At 42.2% G+C, this 16,617-nt stretch overlaps 1 protein-coding gene across 5 annotated transcripts in view; it reads left to right on the forward strand.

The window, feature by feature from the left end:
- The first annotated feature begins 8,817 nt into the window (after positions 1-8,817).
- The window catches only part of TBC1D31 (TBC1 domain family member 31), a 75,852-nt gene continuing 68,052 nt past the window's right edge, over positions 8,818-16,617 (forward strand). For 4 of the 5 annotated variants that reach the window (XM_064384559.1, XM_021673621.2, XM_064384560.1 and 1 more), the window contains exons 1-2: positions 8,818-8,957; positions 12,646-12,792. In XM_064384559.1, coding sequence (XP_064240629.1) covers positions 8,881-8,957; positions 12,646-12,792 — 224 coding nt within the window. In that variant the 5' untranslated portion in view covers positions 8,818-8,880. Of the gene's footprint in view, positions 8,958-9,195; positions 9,213-12,645; positions 12,793-16,617 lie in introns of those variants that run through there. The other variant, XM_064384562.1, reaches the window with a different exon arrangement.

Raw genomic sequence — 16,617 nt, forward strand, 5'->3', positions numbered from 1 at the left:
TATAAGCAGGAGCTAAGCTATGAGGATGCAAAGGCATAAGAAAGATACAATGGACTTTGGGGACTCAGGGATAAGGGCAGGAAGGGGCTGAGGGATAAAAGACTACAAACCAGGTGAAGTGTATACTGCTCAGGTGATGGGTGCACCAAAATCTCACAAATCACCACTAAAGAACCTACTCATAACCAATACCACCTATACCCCAAAAACCAATGGAAACAAAATATTTTAAAAATATATTTTTCTAATTAAATTAGGCTGGGTGCAATGATTGATGGCTGTAATTCCAGTATTTGGGGAGGCTGAGGTGGGAGGAACACTTGAGCCTAGGAGTTTGAGGCTGCAGTGAGCTATGATCGCACCACTGCTCTCCAGCCTTGGCAATGAAGGGAGACCCTGTCTCTAAAAACAAAATTAAATTAAATTATGTAAACTTACATTAAAATACATTATATTTCAAAAGGTAATAAGTACTAATTTTCTATTTATTTATTTATTTTTGAGGCAGAGTGTCACTCTTGTTGCCCAGGCTGGAGTGTAGTGGTGCAATATCAGCTCACTGCAACCTCCGCCTCCAGGTTCAAGCCATTCTTGAATCCCCACACTTTGAGAGGCCAAGGCAGGTGGCTCACCTGAGATCAGGAGTTCGAGACCAGCCTGGCCAACATGGTGAAATCCCATCTCTACTAAAAATAAAAAAACTAGTCAGGTGTGGTGGTGCACACCTGTAATCCCGGCTACTCAGGAGGCTAAGAGAGGAGAATTGCTTGAATCAGGGAGGTAGAGGTTGCAGTGAGCCAAGATCATGCCACTGCACTCTAGCCTGGGTGAGACTCCATCAGATAAAAAAAAATTAAAAATTAAAAAATTTAAAAAAAAAAGGAAGCAAGACCAAAGAACAAACTGGAATAAAGTGAAAAACAGCTAACACATACCTGGCACAGATGTCTAGTCAATGTGGGTTCCATTACCCTCTCCATGCCCCAGATGTTCACACCTACTTCCTTACAAAGAAATTGTCTGCGTGTTAAGCAGCTGGTCCCAACTTCTAGGGCTTGATTTCGATAACAGACAGTACTCTTCCAAAGTCTCTAGAGTAATCAGTGATCCCATTGAGCTTATTCTCTTTTTCTTTCCCCACATGGAAAGTTGCTTGCAGTATTTATCAAACCCATCAATATAATAAAAACAAAAACACTTGGAAAAAAATGGTTTTTACTACTAAGGCCACATAGAGAAGGAAAGAAACTGAAGAGCCAGTTGGTGTGATGTTTGGCCGAGGAGGGGTCTGTTAGGTGCTGATTTCTTTCGGATCATCCTTACTCCTCAGAGAGGGTGCCCGAGGAGGGATGTACACTGCCCTAGAATACTTTACGGGGCAATAAATGCTTAGCTCAATCACCTTGTCTCCCATGCTTACAGCAATTAGAGGCATTTTACTCATGGTTTACTGGCATTTTCTCATGCTTGATTGAGAGCCTGTCCTCTGAGCTCACAACTGTTATTAGGCGCCTGCAAATCAAGGCTAATTACTCAGTCCTGTGGGAGATATTCCTAACATCTTTTGACCCCCACAGCCTTCTGCCCGGGGAGATCTTTGGAATAGGTCACTACCTACCGATTATAAATTTGAAGGTTTAAGCCTGATAAAATTCTCCCAAGCTGATTTATACTAGTTCCTGCAATAGCACAATTAGATATTAATTTTTCTGGCACACAGATTGCTTTTTTTTTTTTTTCTTGAGAGGGAGTCTCACTCTGTCACCTAGGCTGGAGTGCAGTGGCATGATCTCCCCTCATTGCAGCCTCCACAGTGAGGTTGTGATTCTCCTGCCTCAGCATCCTAAGTAGCTGGGATTATAGGTGCCTGCCACCACACCCAGCTAATTTTTGTATTTTTAATGGAGACAGGGTTTCATCATGTTGGCCAGGCTGGTCTCGAACTCCTGACCTGAAGTGATCTGCCTGCCTCAGCCTACTGAAGTGCTGGGATTACAGGCGTGAGCCATCTCCCAGCATGCAAATATTTTTTTAAACCCAACTGCCAACAACTGGGGATTATAACATTATGCCACATCCACATGATGGAATATTATGTAGTTGTGGCTATGGCCCAAGTGGCTCTAGACTACTTAGGACAGCTTTAGATGCATAAAGGCTGATAATTACACCCCTGCCTCCTCTCCCGGCCAAGTGAAATGGCTCTAAAGACAAAATTTACAGGCAGGACTCATTCCGTTGTGGGATTAGGAGCTTCACCCTTTGGGCTCCTCCTTCCTTTAGAGTGGAGGAAGCCTTTAGAAACCTAATCTGTGTCAGCAGTTTCCATATTGTATGTGGGCATGATCTTGCTGCCTGTCAAGATCAACCCTCCTCTCCTCTGATACTGTACTATTCAAATTCATTCATATTCATTTCCTCCTCTTCTCTGACATTGTACTATTTCAACTGTAGGTGCCAAATCCTTTTGATTATACATGAAACACTGCCCTTGGTTGCTTTCATGTATGTTTTATGAAAACACCTAGGCATGAATATTTATTAAAGCAGCTTGGAACACATCTCTTTGATTTTTTTTCCGTTCTGACTCATACTAAAGTGGGGAGAGGGGGAGATACAATATGTCTTAGTTCACCTGCAATGGTTTCTGCCTTCTTCTTCCTCCTCACAAGGCCAAATAGTTGAGCCGTTTAGGAAATGGAAAGCATTGCCTAGGTTTGCATCAGTTAGCAGTGAGACACCTGTATCTGTTTTACTGATGAAACGGAACTGTTCTTTTGCAATGCCAGCTTTCCTACACAATATGTCCATAAACTTGTTAGCTAACTGTTGCCTGACTCAGTCAACCCTTCTTCACTTTTTGTGGAATAACAGGTCCCCCTCTGTGAATTATGACGCTGCTAATCTCCCCATCTCCCAGTTTTAATGAGTCAGAACAGAAAAAGATCAGAGATGTGTTCTAAGCTGCTTAAATAAATATTCAACTTCTGCCTGAAGCTTCAAACTCGTCTGAGTGATCTTCCCACTGGTCAGAGGGATGTATTTAGAAACAAAGAGTTTCAGGCCAGGCGGAGTGGGTCACGCCTGTAATCCCAGCACTTTGGGAGGTCGAGGCAGGTGGATCACCTGAGGTCAGGAGTTCAAGACCAGCCTGGCCAACATGGAGAAACCCCGTCTCTACTAAAATACAAAACTTAGCTGGGCATGATGGCGGGCGCCTGTAATCCCAGCTACTCAGGAGGCTGAGATGGGAGAATCGCTTGAATCCAGGAGACAGTGGTTGCAGTGAGCCGAGGTCGTGCCACCGCACTCCAGCCTGAGTGGCTGAGTGAGACCCCATTTCAAAAAAAAAAAGGAGTTTCCCTAGAACCTTTCAGGATCAGATCCTGTAATAAACTAACCTGGGTTAGCCTAACTGACTCCATCTTAGCTGCAAACCTGACAAGCTCTCTTGAGCCTCTCCCTCCCTGCCGCAGCCCCTCAGGTGCATTACTGGGCCACTGCTGCACTCAAAGCCCTGAACCATTAAGAGTGGTTCACACTGTTCACAGTACCTGCAACCATTGTAACTGCATCCTGCTTTGCAAGTCTACCTGTCATTGTGAACACCTTCCTTGGCGATTGATTGTATGGAAAGTTCACCCTGCTACCCCTCTTAGTGATTGTATGGAAATACCCTTAGCAACCAACAGTCCTGGGAACCTGCTGTCCCCCGGTTACCAGCCTCCTCCTACTAACTTGCTTGTTCTGCTTCTGTAAAATTCCACTTCAGCTAGGCTGCCCCCTCCCCTACCTAAATCAAAGTATAAAGGAAAATCAAGCCCCTTTCTCAAGGCCAAGAGATTTTGAGCGTTAGCTGACTCTCGGTTGCCAGCTGAATAAAGGACTTAGAATGAACTCACAGTGTGGCATTTCCTTCTAACTAACTCAGATATTACAATCCACACTCCTTAGAATGGCAGACTAGGTCTTTTTAATATTTTTAAAACACATTGTTTCACTGTGTTTCTTGTTCTAGTGATTTTTCTTTTTTTTAAAGACAGAGTCTCGTTCTTTTGCCCAGATTGCAGTGCAGTGGCACGATCTTGGCTCACTGCAACCTCCAACTCCAGAATTCAAGCGATTCTCCTCCTCAGCCTCCTGAGGGGCTGGGACTACAGGCGTGTGTCACCACGTCTGACTGATTGTTGTATTTTCAGTAGAGACAGAGTTTCACCATGTTGGCCAGTCTGGTCTTGAACTCCTGACCTCAAGCCATCTGCCTACCTCAGCCTCCCAAAGTGCTGGGATTACAGGCATGAGCCACTGTGCTTGGCCTGGGTCTTTTGTATACTGACTTCAGCATAACTCTTATTCCCCTGCCATTCTCCATATAGGAATAATAGATGAGAAATAACCTTGTCACTACTAAAAACAATAACTGTTACTGTTATTATTGAGGGCTTTCAAAGTTCTAAGCATTGTACATGCCCAATGACTTCTTGTGCATCCTGCCCTTTAATTGAACAGAACTCCTCTAGTTTCTGGAACGTACCCTGTCGCCTCACAACCTCCTGACTTTTTACAGATGCTATTTCCTCCCCTAATGTCTCCTCTGCCTTGGTAACTTCCACTCATTCTTCAGACAGAGCTCATGCATCATCGCCTCCTGAAGCCTTCCCTCGCCTTTTTTTTTCTTCCAATTCCATCTACTTTCCAAACAAAAGGCAATGTTTTAGCTCGAGTACAGGAAAGTCAGGAGGCCAGATCAGCTTCTGGGGCAATTAGAACAAGGAATGTGGCCAGGCGCAGTAGCTCACACCTATAATCCCAGCGCTCTGGGAGGCCAAGTCAGGCGGATCACTTGAGATCAGGAGTTCGAGACCGGCTCGTCAACATGACGAAAACTCGTCTCTACTAAAAATACAAAAATTAGCCGGGCATGGTGGTACATGGCTGTAGTCCCAGCTACTCGGGAGGCTGAGGCAGGAGAATCACGTGAACCTGGGTGGTGGAGGTTGCAGTGAGCTGAGATCGTGCCATTGAACTCTAGCCTGGGTGACAGAGCAAGACTCCATCTCAAAAAAAAAAAAAAGATTACTACTTACCTATAATAGGTTGAATGGTGGCCCCCTCATAGTATATATCCACATACTAATCCCAAAATCTGTGACTGTTACCTTATTTGGAAAAAGGGTCTTTGCAGATGTAATTAAGTTAAGGATTTTGAGATGAAGAGATCATCCTGGATTATTCATATGGACCCAATGACAAGTTTCCTTGTAGACCAACAAAAAAAAAAAAAAAAAAGAAAGAAAGAAAGAAAAGAAAGAGCACATAGTCTATGAATCCATTTATGTAAATTTCTAGAAAATGTTAACTAAAGAAAGGAAAACAGATCAGTGGTTGCTTATGAGCAAAGTGGGGTGGGAGTAGAGAAAGATTACAAAGAGAAATGAGGAAACTTTTAGGGATGATGGATGTGTTCATTGTCTTGATTATGGTGATGGTTTCATGGGGGGGTTAGCTATGTAAAAACTTACAAAATTGTACACTTTAAATATGTAAAGTTATTGAATGTCAATTATTTCTCAATAAAACTGTTTATATGTATATACTTACAACACCAATTGGTAGGCCCTTCTGCTGGAGTTCCTTTCTGAATCATTAGTCACTCAATAACAGGTACATGTGTGTATGTATACATGTTCATACTATTTATATAGTACATACTACTTATATGTACATAAATACATATAAAGGTATATATTATTTATATATACACAGACATATCAATACATATAGGCTGGGCACAGTGGCTCATGCTTGTAATCCCAGCACTTTGAGAGGCTGAGGCGGGTGGATCATTTGAGGTCAGGAGTTTGAGACCAGCCTGGCTAACATGGTGAAACCCCCCTCTCTACTAAAAAAAAAAATACAAAAATTAGCTGGGCATGGTGGTGCAAGCCTAGAATCCCATCTACTTGGGAGTCTGAGGCAGGAGAATAGCTTGAACCCGAGAGGTGGAGGTTGCAGTGAGCTAAGATCACACCACTGCACTACAGCCTGGGCAGCAGAGCAAGACTCCATCTCAAAAAAAAAAAAAAAAAAAAAAAAATATATATATATATATATATATATATATATATAAAGGTTCATACTATATACCTTTATAAATACATATACAAGTACATACAAATAGTATACCTTTATACCCTACAAAGGCATACTGTATGCTAAAGGTATATTTATACATAAATAGGTATATAGTATATCTTTATATATAAAGGTATATAGTATAGCTATGTAGGTATATAGTATACCTTTATATATATATTATAGGTACATAAGTTATATTTATATGCCCTTATACACTTATATACCTTTACATGTATATGTGTATTATATATATAACAGATATACATATGTGTGTGTATATATATACATATAAATAGTATGTACCTGTTATTGAGTGACTAATAATTCAGAAAGGAACTAGATCACAAGAGACTACCAACTGGTGTTGTAAAACCTGGGAGATCTAATGAGCAGAAAGTTAGCAGCTGTTGGTACACATCTCTCCAGCCTGACCTTCAAATTGTGCCCCCAAAATCAAAAGTTAAGTACATAGTGCGAGTCTAGAAGATCTATAATATTTAAACCTCTTTGTCACGTATCTGCGATTGAATAGGATGGTCACATGGGCTGGGGCAGCCCAAACTAGCTGAGCTGCAGACAGGTTAAGCCAGAGAAGTTAAGAAAATCATTTTGCAGATTCATCTTTGCCTCTGATAAAAAAGGTTGTTTGGTTAACAGTGTGAGATAGAAATGTTGTGAAATAACCTGTTTCAGGTTAGGCCCCATATCTTAAGTTTAGCATTCTAAGTTTCCTAAATAATAATGCAAACATTCGTACAGTAGTTTATCGCCATCTCAAAACCAATAAATAAAGATGAGCTGCAGTTGCTTCCTCTGCAACAGGTCATTACAAGTTGTCTGATCTTTTGGAGCCACCCCTTGATAACAATATAAAGTTTAAAAATCTGCATTAGTATTTTTTCTTGAAAATTTGTCTTTCTGATCAAGAGTTTGAACTTTTCAAATACCACGACCATATAATTTTTTTAACGTCATTTTTCTGTTGTGGAATAACACGGGGACCAGAAATAGAAAGACTTAAAGTTTCCTTGTCTGCAAAAGTGGGTAATATTAGTACTTACCTGTAATAGGATGAATTGTGGCCCCCCCAAAAATATATGTCCACATACTAATCCCAAAATCTGTGACTGTTACCTTATTTGGAAAAAAGGTCTTTGCGGATGTAATTAAGGATTTTGAGATGAAGAGATCATCCTGGATTATTCATATGGACCCAGTGACACGTTTCCTTATAAGAGAAAAACAGAGGGAGATTTGAAACAGAAGAGAAAAAGACACGTCCTAGAGGAGAAAGATGTTTCATGTGAAGATGGAAGCAGAGAATGGAGCGATGTGATCACAAGCCAAGAAAGCCAGCACCCCCCAGAATAGACAAGAGAATCTTGCTTAGAGCCTGAAAGAAGGCTGCAGACACTTTGATTTCCGATGTATGGCCTCAAGAACTTCCCAAGAATGCATTTCTGGTTTTTTTGTTTGTTTGTTTGTTTGTTTTTTTGAGACGGAGTTTCGCTCTTGTTACCCAGGCTGGAGTGGAAATGGCGCGATCTCGGCTCACCGCAACCTCCGCCTCCTGGGTTCAGGCAATTCTCCTGCCTCAGCCTCCTGAGTAGCTGGGATTACAGGCACGCACCACCACGCCCAGCTAATTTTTTGTATTTTTAGTAGAGACGGGGTTTCACCATGTTGACCAGGATGGTCTCGATCTCTTGACCTCGTGATCCACCCGCCTCGGCCTCCCAAAGTGCTGGGATTAAAGGCGTGAGCCACCGCGCCCGGCCGCATTTCTGTTTTTTTATGTCACCAAGTTTGTGGTAATTTGTGAGGGCAGCCTCAGGAAATTAATGCACAACCTCATAGAGCACTGAAAATGAGATAATTAGTACCACCTAACTTGTAAATTTACTGCAAGGATTAAATGACTTGAAATATTCGGAAAACAAGTAGAAAAGTGCCCCATACCTACTAAGCCCTCCGGACGCACTAAGTGAATTTTTACCGAAGGAACTCTAAAGTCAAGGTGGCCAGTTGTGGATACTATTGCTTTTCTGGACTGTGATTGGTGGACTGGACATCATAATGCCAAAAGGTCTTGTCAGATTACGGAACTGAAAAAACAAAACCATGAGGATGGTGAAAAGGTCAAGAAACATGGATTATTTTTCATCTGTAAGTTTCTTTTGAGCCCAAAATTTCTATAAAAGAAACCCATCCACTCTCAATGCATTTGTCTCCTTGCTTCTCTTCGTTTGTCTCCTTGCTTCTCTTAGTTATTTCTATACAATTCCTTAATCCTTAAAAGCAATTTAGAACGGAATGCAGGAACCACAGGAGAAAATCACTTTTATTGCCTCTGATGGGAGCCTAAAACCCCAAAAGTCTCCCAAAGGAGAGAATGCCCAAGCCAATTCCTCGCCTCTATGATCCACCTGCAGAAAACTACGATTCCCAGAAGGCTTTGGGTCCGGGGGCGTGAAGACAGAGCTCAGAAAGGGGCGGAGTCTAAGAGAAGGTCTTTGGTCGATTCCATTGTCCAGAGCGGGAGGGGAAGCCTCGGCGGAGTTTGGGAGGAATCCGCCTTCCGATTGGTTGTTAGTAGAAAGAGGGTTGGGGTGGCCGGCGGATGCCGGACCCAGGCCGCCCCATCTGGCGCTCAAATTTCCCGGGCCGGGAGCGCAGGGCCTGCCGGGAAGGCCTCGGGACGGTTATCCAGCGGGCCGCCGGCGGTGGCGAACGAGCTTCGCCATGCAGAGCACAGACCTGCGCAACAAGGAGAGCGGCAAGATATGGCACCGCAAGCCGTCCCCGGCCACGCGGGACGGGTAAAAGCGGTGGCGGGAGGGCGCGGGCTGTGGAGAGAATAGAGACCGGCAAGGGGGGGCGCTGGGCAGCGGTCCGGGTTCTGACTCTGACCCAGCCCCGCATCCGTGGATTGGAGGTCCTGCGGTGGAACAGGTGGCTCCGGACGCCAGGGTCCGCAGAGACGCCCTTCTGAGTTCTGCGGGGCGGGGGTCTAGTCCGGGACAGCGCGGAGCAGGAGGCAGGTGGTCCTCAGACCTGGGAACTTGCGGCTCTTGGTGTGTGCCGGAAATGTCTTGCTTTAATGATCACGGTATCCCGCTAGTGTCCCTGGCACGTAGTAGGTGCTCAGTGATTATTAACAGTTGGGGCTGGAGCAGAACTCCAGGCGGAGATGCGGGGTGGAAGAGCAGGACACTCTACGCCTTCCAAAGGCTGCATGCAGTTTATCCCTCCTTACATCCTTGGATGTGTTCAGACGCGCAAGCATTCGTCAACTGTTGAGCGCCTACTGTATGTCAAGCGCGCCTCTAAGCTCTGGGGACGCCGATGGAGCAAAACACACTTCGGTTCTCTGGGGTTTACTGTTGGCGTGTATGTTAGGGGCAGGGCGTCCATTCTGCATTGCAGGGGGGCTCCTAGTACGGCCAGCGCTGCTTTTCTTGCTGTTCTCAGTTATCTTTCCTGTTTGAGGCTTAGCCTCTTGTGCGATTTCCTGGAAGCCTTTGCTCCAAAGCGGTGCCGTTTGGATTTCGATTTCTGCACGCGGAGTGTATCTTAATGCTTCTAATTCCCTAGGATTTCACGGAAATCGCTTGAGTTCCTGTTTCAGTGTGTTTCTTGTTCTAGTCATGATTTTTCTTTTCTTTTCTTTTTGAGACGGAGTCTCGCTCTGTTGCCAGGCTGGAGTGCAGTGGCGCGATCTCGGCTCACTGCAACCTCCACCTCCCGAGTTAAAGCAATTCTCCTGCCTGAGCCTCCCGAGTACCAGGGATTACCGGCGCGCGCCACCACGCTCTGCTAATTTTTGTATTTTTAGTAGAGACGGGGTTTCACTAGGTTGGCCAGGCTGGTCTCAAACTCCTAGCCTCAGCTGATCCGCCTGTCCTCAGTCTCCCAAAGTGTTGGGATTACAGGTGTGAGCCACCGCGCCCGGCCTCTAGTGATTTTTCTGTTGATCCTTTGGTTGCTTCTTGACCAATCAGACTTTATGTGCCTACTGTGTATATCCAAAGTGCGGGGTGAGACATTTTACCAGCAGTTTATTTGGTTCCTGGTTGCTGTCAGTCCTCTTTATCAATGCTGCTGTCTCATCAACTACATTAAATAAAAAATTTTGTCTAAAGTAGGGATTCCTCAGGTTTTTCATTTTCAAATTTTGATTTGGGTAAATACCACCCCCACCTGTGGTGTTCTCTAAACATTCTAAAAGTTACAGCCAACTCATCTTCTCTTTCTTGCTGATACAAAATATCTAGATACATGTGCAAGATTCAAAAAGTGAAAGAAATGGGCTCATTATCCAAATGTCTTTATTGTTTGCTTCTTCCACTAAAATACAGCTTATCTTTGTGTTGTTAAAACCCATTGTTTATGCTGTTTAGACAGGCAGAGAGCACTGACTTGGAGTCAGATATTTTTTGTTGAAGTAAATGTCCGTTTACCAACTCTGACCTTGGGCAAGTTAATCACTAAGGCTGTCAGTGGGATAATCAGATTTACCTGACAGGATTGTCTTAGACTTTTGGTGCCCAGTAAATATTTGATATTCTTACTGTGTTTGAGAACTGAGGAACTCTGTCAGGCAATCTGTGGGAAACTGAAAGTAAGTTGCTCTAAAATAAATCTTGTGCATGTGGTTTACATGAAAAATCAGAGGGGCAGAATGTCGCTGTTGTGATTGCATCTACGTGGTAGGATTATAATTTGTTTCTTAGTGTATTTCTATATCTTTCATATTTTGAACAATGACTGTAATTTTGTAGTCAGAACATATAATAAGTGTTATAGAAAAAAGACTGGAGGAAAAAGTTGTTTGCTCTGAGTTTAGTTGCCATGGAACGTTTTGATATTATTTGTCATTTCTGTATGTTTATTTTTGTGTTTTTAATTCCTTGGGCACTAGATAAAAATAAGCATTGTAAGAATTTTGCTGTTTCCTTTAATGAGTCTAAAAAGCCTTATGTTTAGATAAACATGAAGAAAATGTTTAATCCACTTAATTCAATTTAGCATGCTTTAATGACGTTATAATGGAGTTAGATGTAAAGCCCCGTCTCTACTGAAAAGTAGAAAGGGGGAAAAAATTAACCATATTGCTATTACCTGCAGACAGCTGCTGTTCATATTTGGCTGCATTCATCCTTTTTCCCTATATGTAGATTTTTGTTGTTGTTGTTTGTTTTGTTTTGGAGACAGGATCTTACAGTGTCATCCAGGCGGGAGTGCAGTGGCGTGATCACAGCTCACTGCAGCCTTGACCTCTCCAGGCTCAGGTGATCCTATTACCTCAGCCTCCTGAGTTGCTGGGACCATAGGCACATGCACCATCCCTGGCTAATTTTTTGTAATTTTTCTAGAGATGGGGTTGCTTTTGATTTTTCTTCTTTATTTTTTTCTTTTAATTGTGTGTATGTATGGATCAGTGTTTAAAACTTCAGGTTAGAATATTCTCATTTTCATTTGACAGTTTAATCATGGCTGGGTGAGGTGGCTCATACCTGTAATCCCAAACCTTTGGGAGGCCAAGGCGAGTGGATCACCTGAGGTCAGGTGTTCGAGACCAGCCTGGCCAACATGGTAAAACCTTGTCTCTACTGAAAATACAAAAAGCAGCCGGACTTGGTGGCATATGCCTGTAATTCCAGCTACTCGGGAGGCTGAGGTAGGAGAATCCCTCGAACCTAGGAGGCAGAGGTTGCAGTGAGCCAAGATTATGCCACTTGCCCACAGCCTAGGCAACAGAGTGAAGCTCTGTCTCAACAGCAACAACAACCAAAAAAAAAAAAAAAAAACCAGTTTAATCATTACATATGTGTCTCTAGAATAAGATTGAAAAATAAACTCTTACTCTTTTACATAGAAGTATGATTAATGTGGGTTTTAAAGAATGATTTCTTAAAGCATTTGTTCATTCAATAGGCATATTTTGAGTGTCTTTTGTGTGTTGTAGGCCAGGTGTTGGAGTACGGTAATGAGCAAGCAGTGGTCCTGTCCTTACAGAGGTTGCCTACCAGGGTATTCATGGTAGATACATTAGAAATGAAAATAAGACTCGTGCACCTTAATTCACTGTAAAACATCCCATACACAAACACAAAATCTCATACCCTGTTTATCACTTAATCACAATTTATAAATCTGTTTATATGTGTGTGTGTGTTTTTAATGTCTGTCCTTACTACTAAACTGTAAGCTCCATTAAAGCAGGGACTATATCAATTATTACTAGCACTGGGTTGTTCTGTGTCTCACACAGTGAGTTTTCAAGTATTTGATGAATAAATGAGCAGTACCTACTTTGGTAATGAGTAGCTTCTGAACTGGTTTTCTGAAATCCTGACAAGATTGATTCTAGAGGAGAAACGTGTAGAGCAGTAGCGGTAGGAGAGGGAAGAAGGAATAGACAAAATGCTTTACTTGCCATATTTTTCATAGTATCAAGTAATACTTGACATAGAATTCAATGTTTGGGTTTTTTTTCTTTGACAGAATTATAGTGAACATAATTCACAACACTTCTGATTACCATCCAAAAGTTTTGCGATTTTTGAATGTGGCTTTTGATGGCACGGGCGACTGCTTAATTGCTGGAGACCACCAAGGAAATATTTATGTTTTTGACTTGTGTGGAAATAGGTAAGCAGATACTTTTGATATCTACGTTATTTAACAGGTTATTAATTCACTGGCTGTTTTAGTACCTGCTATTCATTATTCATTCAGAAAGATTTATTAAGTTCTGTTATATTTCAGGCATCTTGCGAAATACTATCATAAGTACTGAAGGAAGAAAGTGGGAAAGGACGGAATGATAATATGGTTCACATTTTAGAGAATCAAAGTACTGGTTTTAAAAGTATCTCTAGTAGTTTATTTTTTTCTTAAATTTTAATCATTATTGCTAATTTTTTTTTTTTTCAGACAGAGCCTTACTCTGTCACCCAGGCTCAAGTGCAGTGGGACCATCTCAGCTCACTACAAAATGCCTCTGGGTTTCAGCGATTTGCCTGCCTTAGCCTCCTGAGTAGCTGGGATTACAGGCCACCACGCCTGGCTAATTTTTGTATTTTTAGTAGAGAGAGGGTTTCACCATGTTGGCCAGGCTGGTCTCAAACTTCTGAGCTCAAGTGATCTGCCCAGCTCAGCCTCCCAAAGTGCTGGGATTATAGGCTTGAGCCACCGGGCCCAGCCCATTATTCTAATTTATCAATTTCTGGTGCATCATCAGGCAATCTAGAATCAAGAGTGCAATTTTCTTTGCATATTTTTGTTATGGTGTGCAGATCTAAGAATTTTAAAGAATTGATTTCCATCTGGGCACAGTGGCTCAGGCCTGTAAATCCCAGCACTTTGGGAGGCCGAGGCGGGTGGATCACTTGAAGTCAGGAGTTCGAGACCAGCTTGGCCAATGTGGTGAAACCCCATCTCTACTAAAATACAAAAATTATCTGGATGTGGTGCGTGCCTGTAATCCCACCTACTCGGGACAAGAGAATCACTTGAACCCAGGAGGTGGAGGTTGCAGTGAGCCGAGATTGCGCTACTGCCACTACACTCCAGCCTGGGCAACAGAGCAAGACTCAGTCTCAAAAAAAAAAAAAAAAGTTGATTTTCATTCTTCTTCCTCGTCTCTTCCCTTGTGAAACAACTTAGTCCAAAAGCAATTAGGTGGGATTGATGGAGGTAGATATTCATGCAGTGGGGCGAGACAGGAAGGAGAGCTGCAGCAGCCCAGCAAGAGAGGCAGAGGGTGTCTGCCTGGGGAACGGGGCAGTGATGGGAAGTTAGTTTAATACAGGGGCCTTTGATCACTTGAATATATAGGTTATGAGGGATAATGAGGGCCAGGTTTCTCATTCTTAGAAAAGAGACTTAGAAATATGGAAGGCAGAAAACTAGAATAAACCCTGTGGTATTGTATTGGAATTAGATATATCAGTTTGAACCCCTAGTTTTCAATCTATAGAGATATAGAACTAAATAGAGGTATGTACTAATATATTTACACATATTCCTTAGCTTTGTACAGGCAGATGGCCTGGGAACAACAGCACGCCAGTAGTAATGAATATACCCAGGGTTGAGTTCTTGTTTTCAAAATACCATTTTCTACCAAAAGGAATCAAGGATATTTGCAGAAATGGCCAACTTCAGCACGTGGACAGGGGAAGTACAGGATGAGCCTGTAACGTTCTATAGCCAGAAAGAAGGAACTGTTCAAAGAATGATTGGGATGTGTCAAAAAGACACAGTTGCCAGCTTGAAGGAGCTCCCTCTGGTCATGTTGGAGATGGGTCATCCATTGAATAAAATTGAAATCTGTGAGTCCATGTTGTAATCAACAAACAAACAGTTTAATAGAAAATGGATATTGAATAGTCACAAAGTACCTCCCCACAAAATACTTCTTAATTATAGAGGAAAAAAAGAGTAATTATCCAATGAAGAAGCCTAGCAAATGCTGCCTTAATCAAACGACTGAAGTTAATATAACCAGTAATGGAATGAATCAAAATTTGTGTGCCACCTGATAGGATGCAGTGAAAAGAACACAGCATCATTTCTGTGATATTCCTGCCAAGATATATAACCTGAATCTAATCAGTGGGATCATCACACAAAGCTAAATTAAGGACATCTAATAAGAAAATTGTGTGGCCGGGTGCGGTGGCTCATGCCGATAATCCCAGCACTTTGGGAGGCCGAGACGGGTGGATCATGAGGTCAAGAGATCGAGACCATCCTGGTCAACATGGTGAAACCCCGTCTCTACTAAAAATACAAAAATTAGCTGGGCATGGTGGCGCAGGCCTGTAGTCCCAGCTACTCGGGAGGCTGAGGCAGGAGAATTGCTTGAACCCAGGAGACGGAGGTTGTGGTGAGCCAAGATCACGCCATTGCACTCCAGCCTGGGTAACAAGAGTGAAACTCCGTCTCAAAAAAAAAAAAAAAAAGAAAGAAAAGAAAATTGTCCTGTAATCTCCACAAGGGACAAGGTCATGGAATTTGGGTAAAGACTAAAGAACTCCTAATCTGAGGGAGATTAAAGGGACATGACAGAGGCATGAATCTGGACGGATCCTTTTGCTATAAAGAACATTACTGGGAAAACTGACAAAATTTGATTGGAGTTTTAGGATTAGATGTTGGTAACGTATAAATGTAATTTCTTGGTGCTGATGGTTGTATTGTGATTATGTAGGAGAGTTTTCTTATTTATAGGAAACTTGATCTTGGTAACTTATTCTCAAATAGTTCAAGAAAAGATGTGACATGTAACTTACTTATCTGTGATTCATTAGGTAAAAATCTGTACATCATTTTTTCTGCCCTTTGCCAAAAAAGTAATAGGCCCGTTTTCTACCCTTTATTCTTGCTTCACTTACTTCACCAGTTCCCAATCTGAAATCAGTACCACTGTTTATTTTCTCATATCCTAAAACAAATAATAATTGTTGATTGATTTCACAACAGAATAATGAACTTCAACATCAAGGATTCTTTGCACTTCGTTCGCTTATCTGCTGTTACTTACTTTTCCTATTCTCCACCAAGTGTCGCAAACCTTTACCAATTTCCTTGTCTCCTTGCGTTGGACTCTACTTATTCTGACTGCCAGGCCTCCTGATTCATGACAAAACGGACACCTGCAAGCTTTCCTTTCTCCTTCCCATTGCAGCCTCAAATATATTCTAAGTTCAGCCTCCATTACCTTATTCATAAAGTTCAGCCCTCATTAATTTAGTCATAAAAAACAGGTGATCTTAATTTCTCCCAGTGCTAATCCCTATCTTCTATAGCCTCCCCTGAGACATTGCACCATGAGTGTTACTATTTTGTCTGTTGTCCCTTTTTCACTATTGGTTGTTGAGGAGAAAAAATAATTTTCCCTTTACCCCTCTAAATTCTCAACTGGGGCCCTTGTAACAAAAGACAGATTAACAAGAGAAGAATGAACAAGTTATTACTTTGTATCGTGCATGTAACACATGAGAATACCTGGAGTATCCAGGTATTAGTATGAGACATTATCAACTTGTATCATGCGTGTAACGTAACAGTATCCAGGTATTACTAACTCAAAAAGTGGCTTATACTCTGGCTTATATAGCATCGTCATTAAAGAACAATACATTTTTAGAGAAGTGACAAGACAAAAGAAAAGGACCTTGAGTCTCTAGGGGCAGCAGATTGTGGGAACGGAAATATATGGGAAACTAATGGTAGTTAAAGGCTAGCTATATAGATTTCTCTGGTGCTATTTCCAGGATGATAAAGATCTAAAGACGTCTCCCGTGATCAGCCGTTGTCCTTCCTGGTAGAGAAGGGAAGAGGGACACCTTTGTAAATGTATGCAAATTCATGTAAACTTTTAGATAGGGGCAGAGAGCTTTTCTTTTATCTGTTTTTTTCTCAATTCAGCTCAAAATAATCCTTATGCCAAAGTGGCCTGTTCTGGGA

This window comes from Aotus nancymaae, unplaced genomic scaffold, assembly GCF_030222135.1.
Source record: "Aotus nancymaae isolate 86718 unplaced genomic scaffold, 86718_ANA_hifiasm-v0.15.2.pri h1tg000036l, whole genome shotgun sequence".
NCBI lineage: Eukaryota > Metazoa > Chordata > Mammalia > Primates > Aotidae > Aotus > Aotus nancymaae.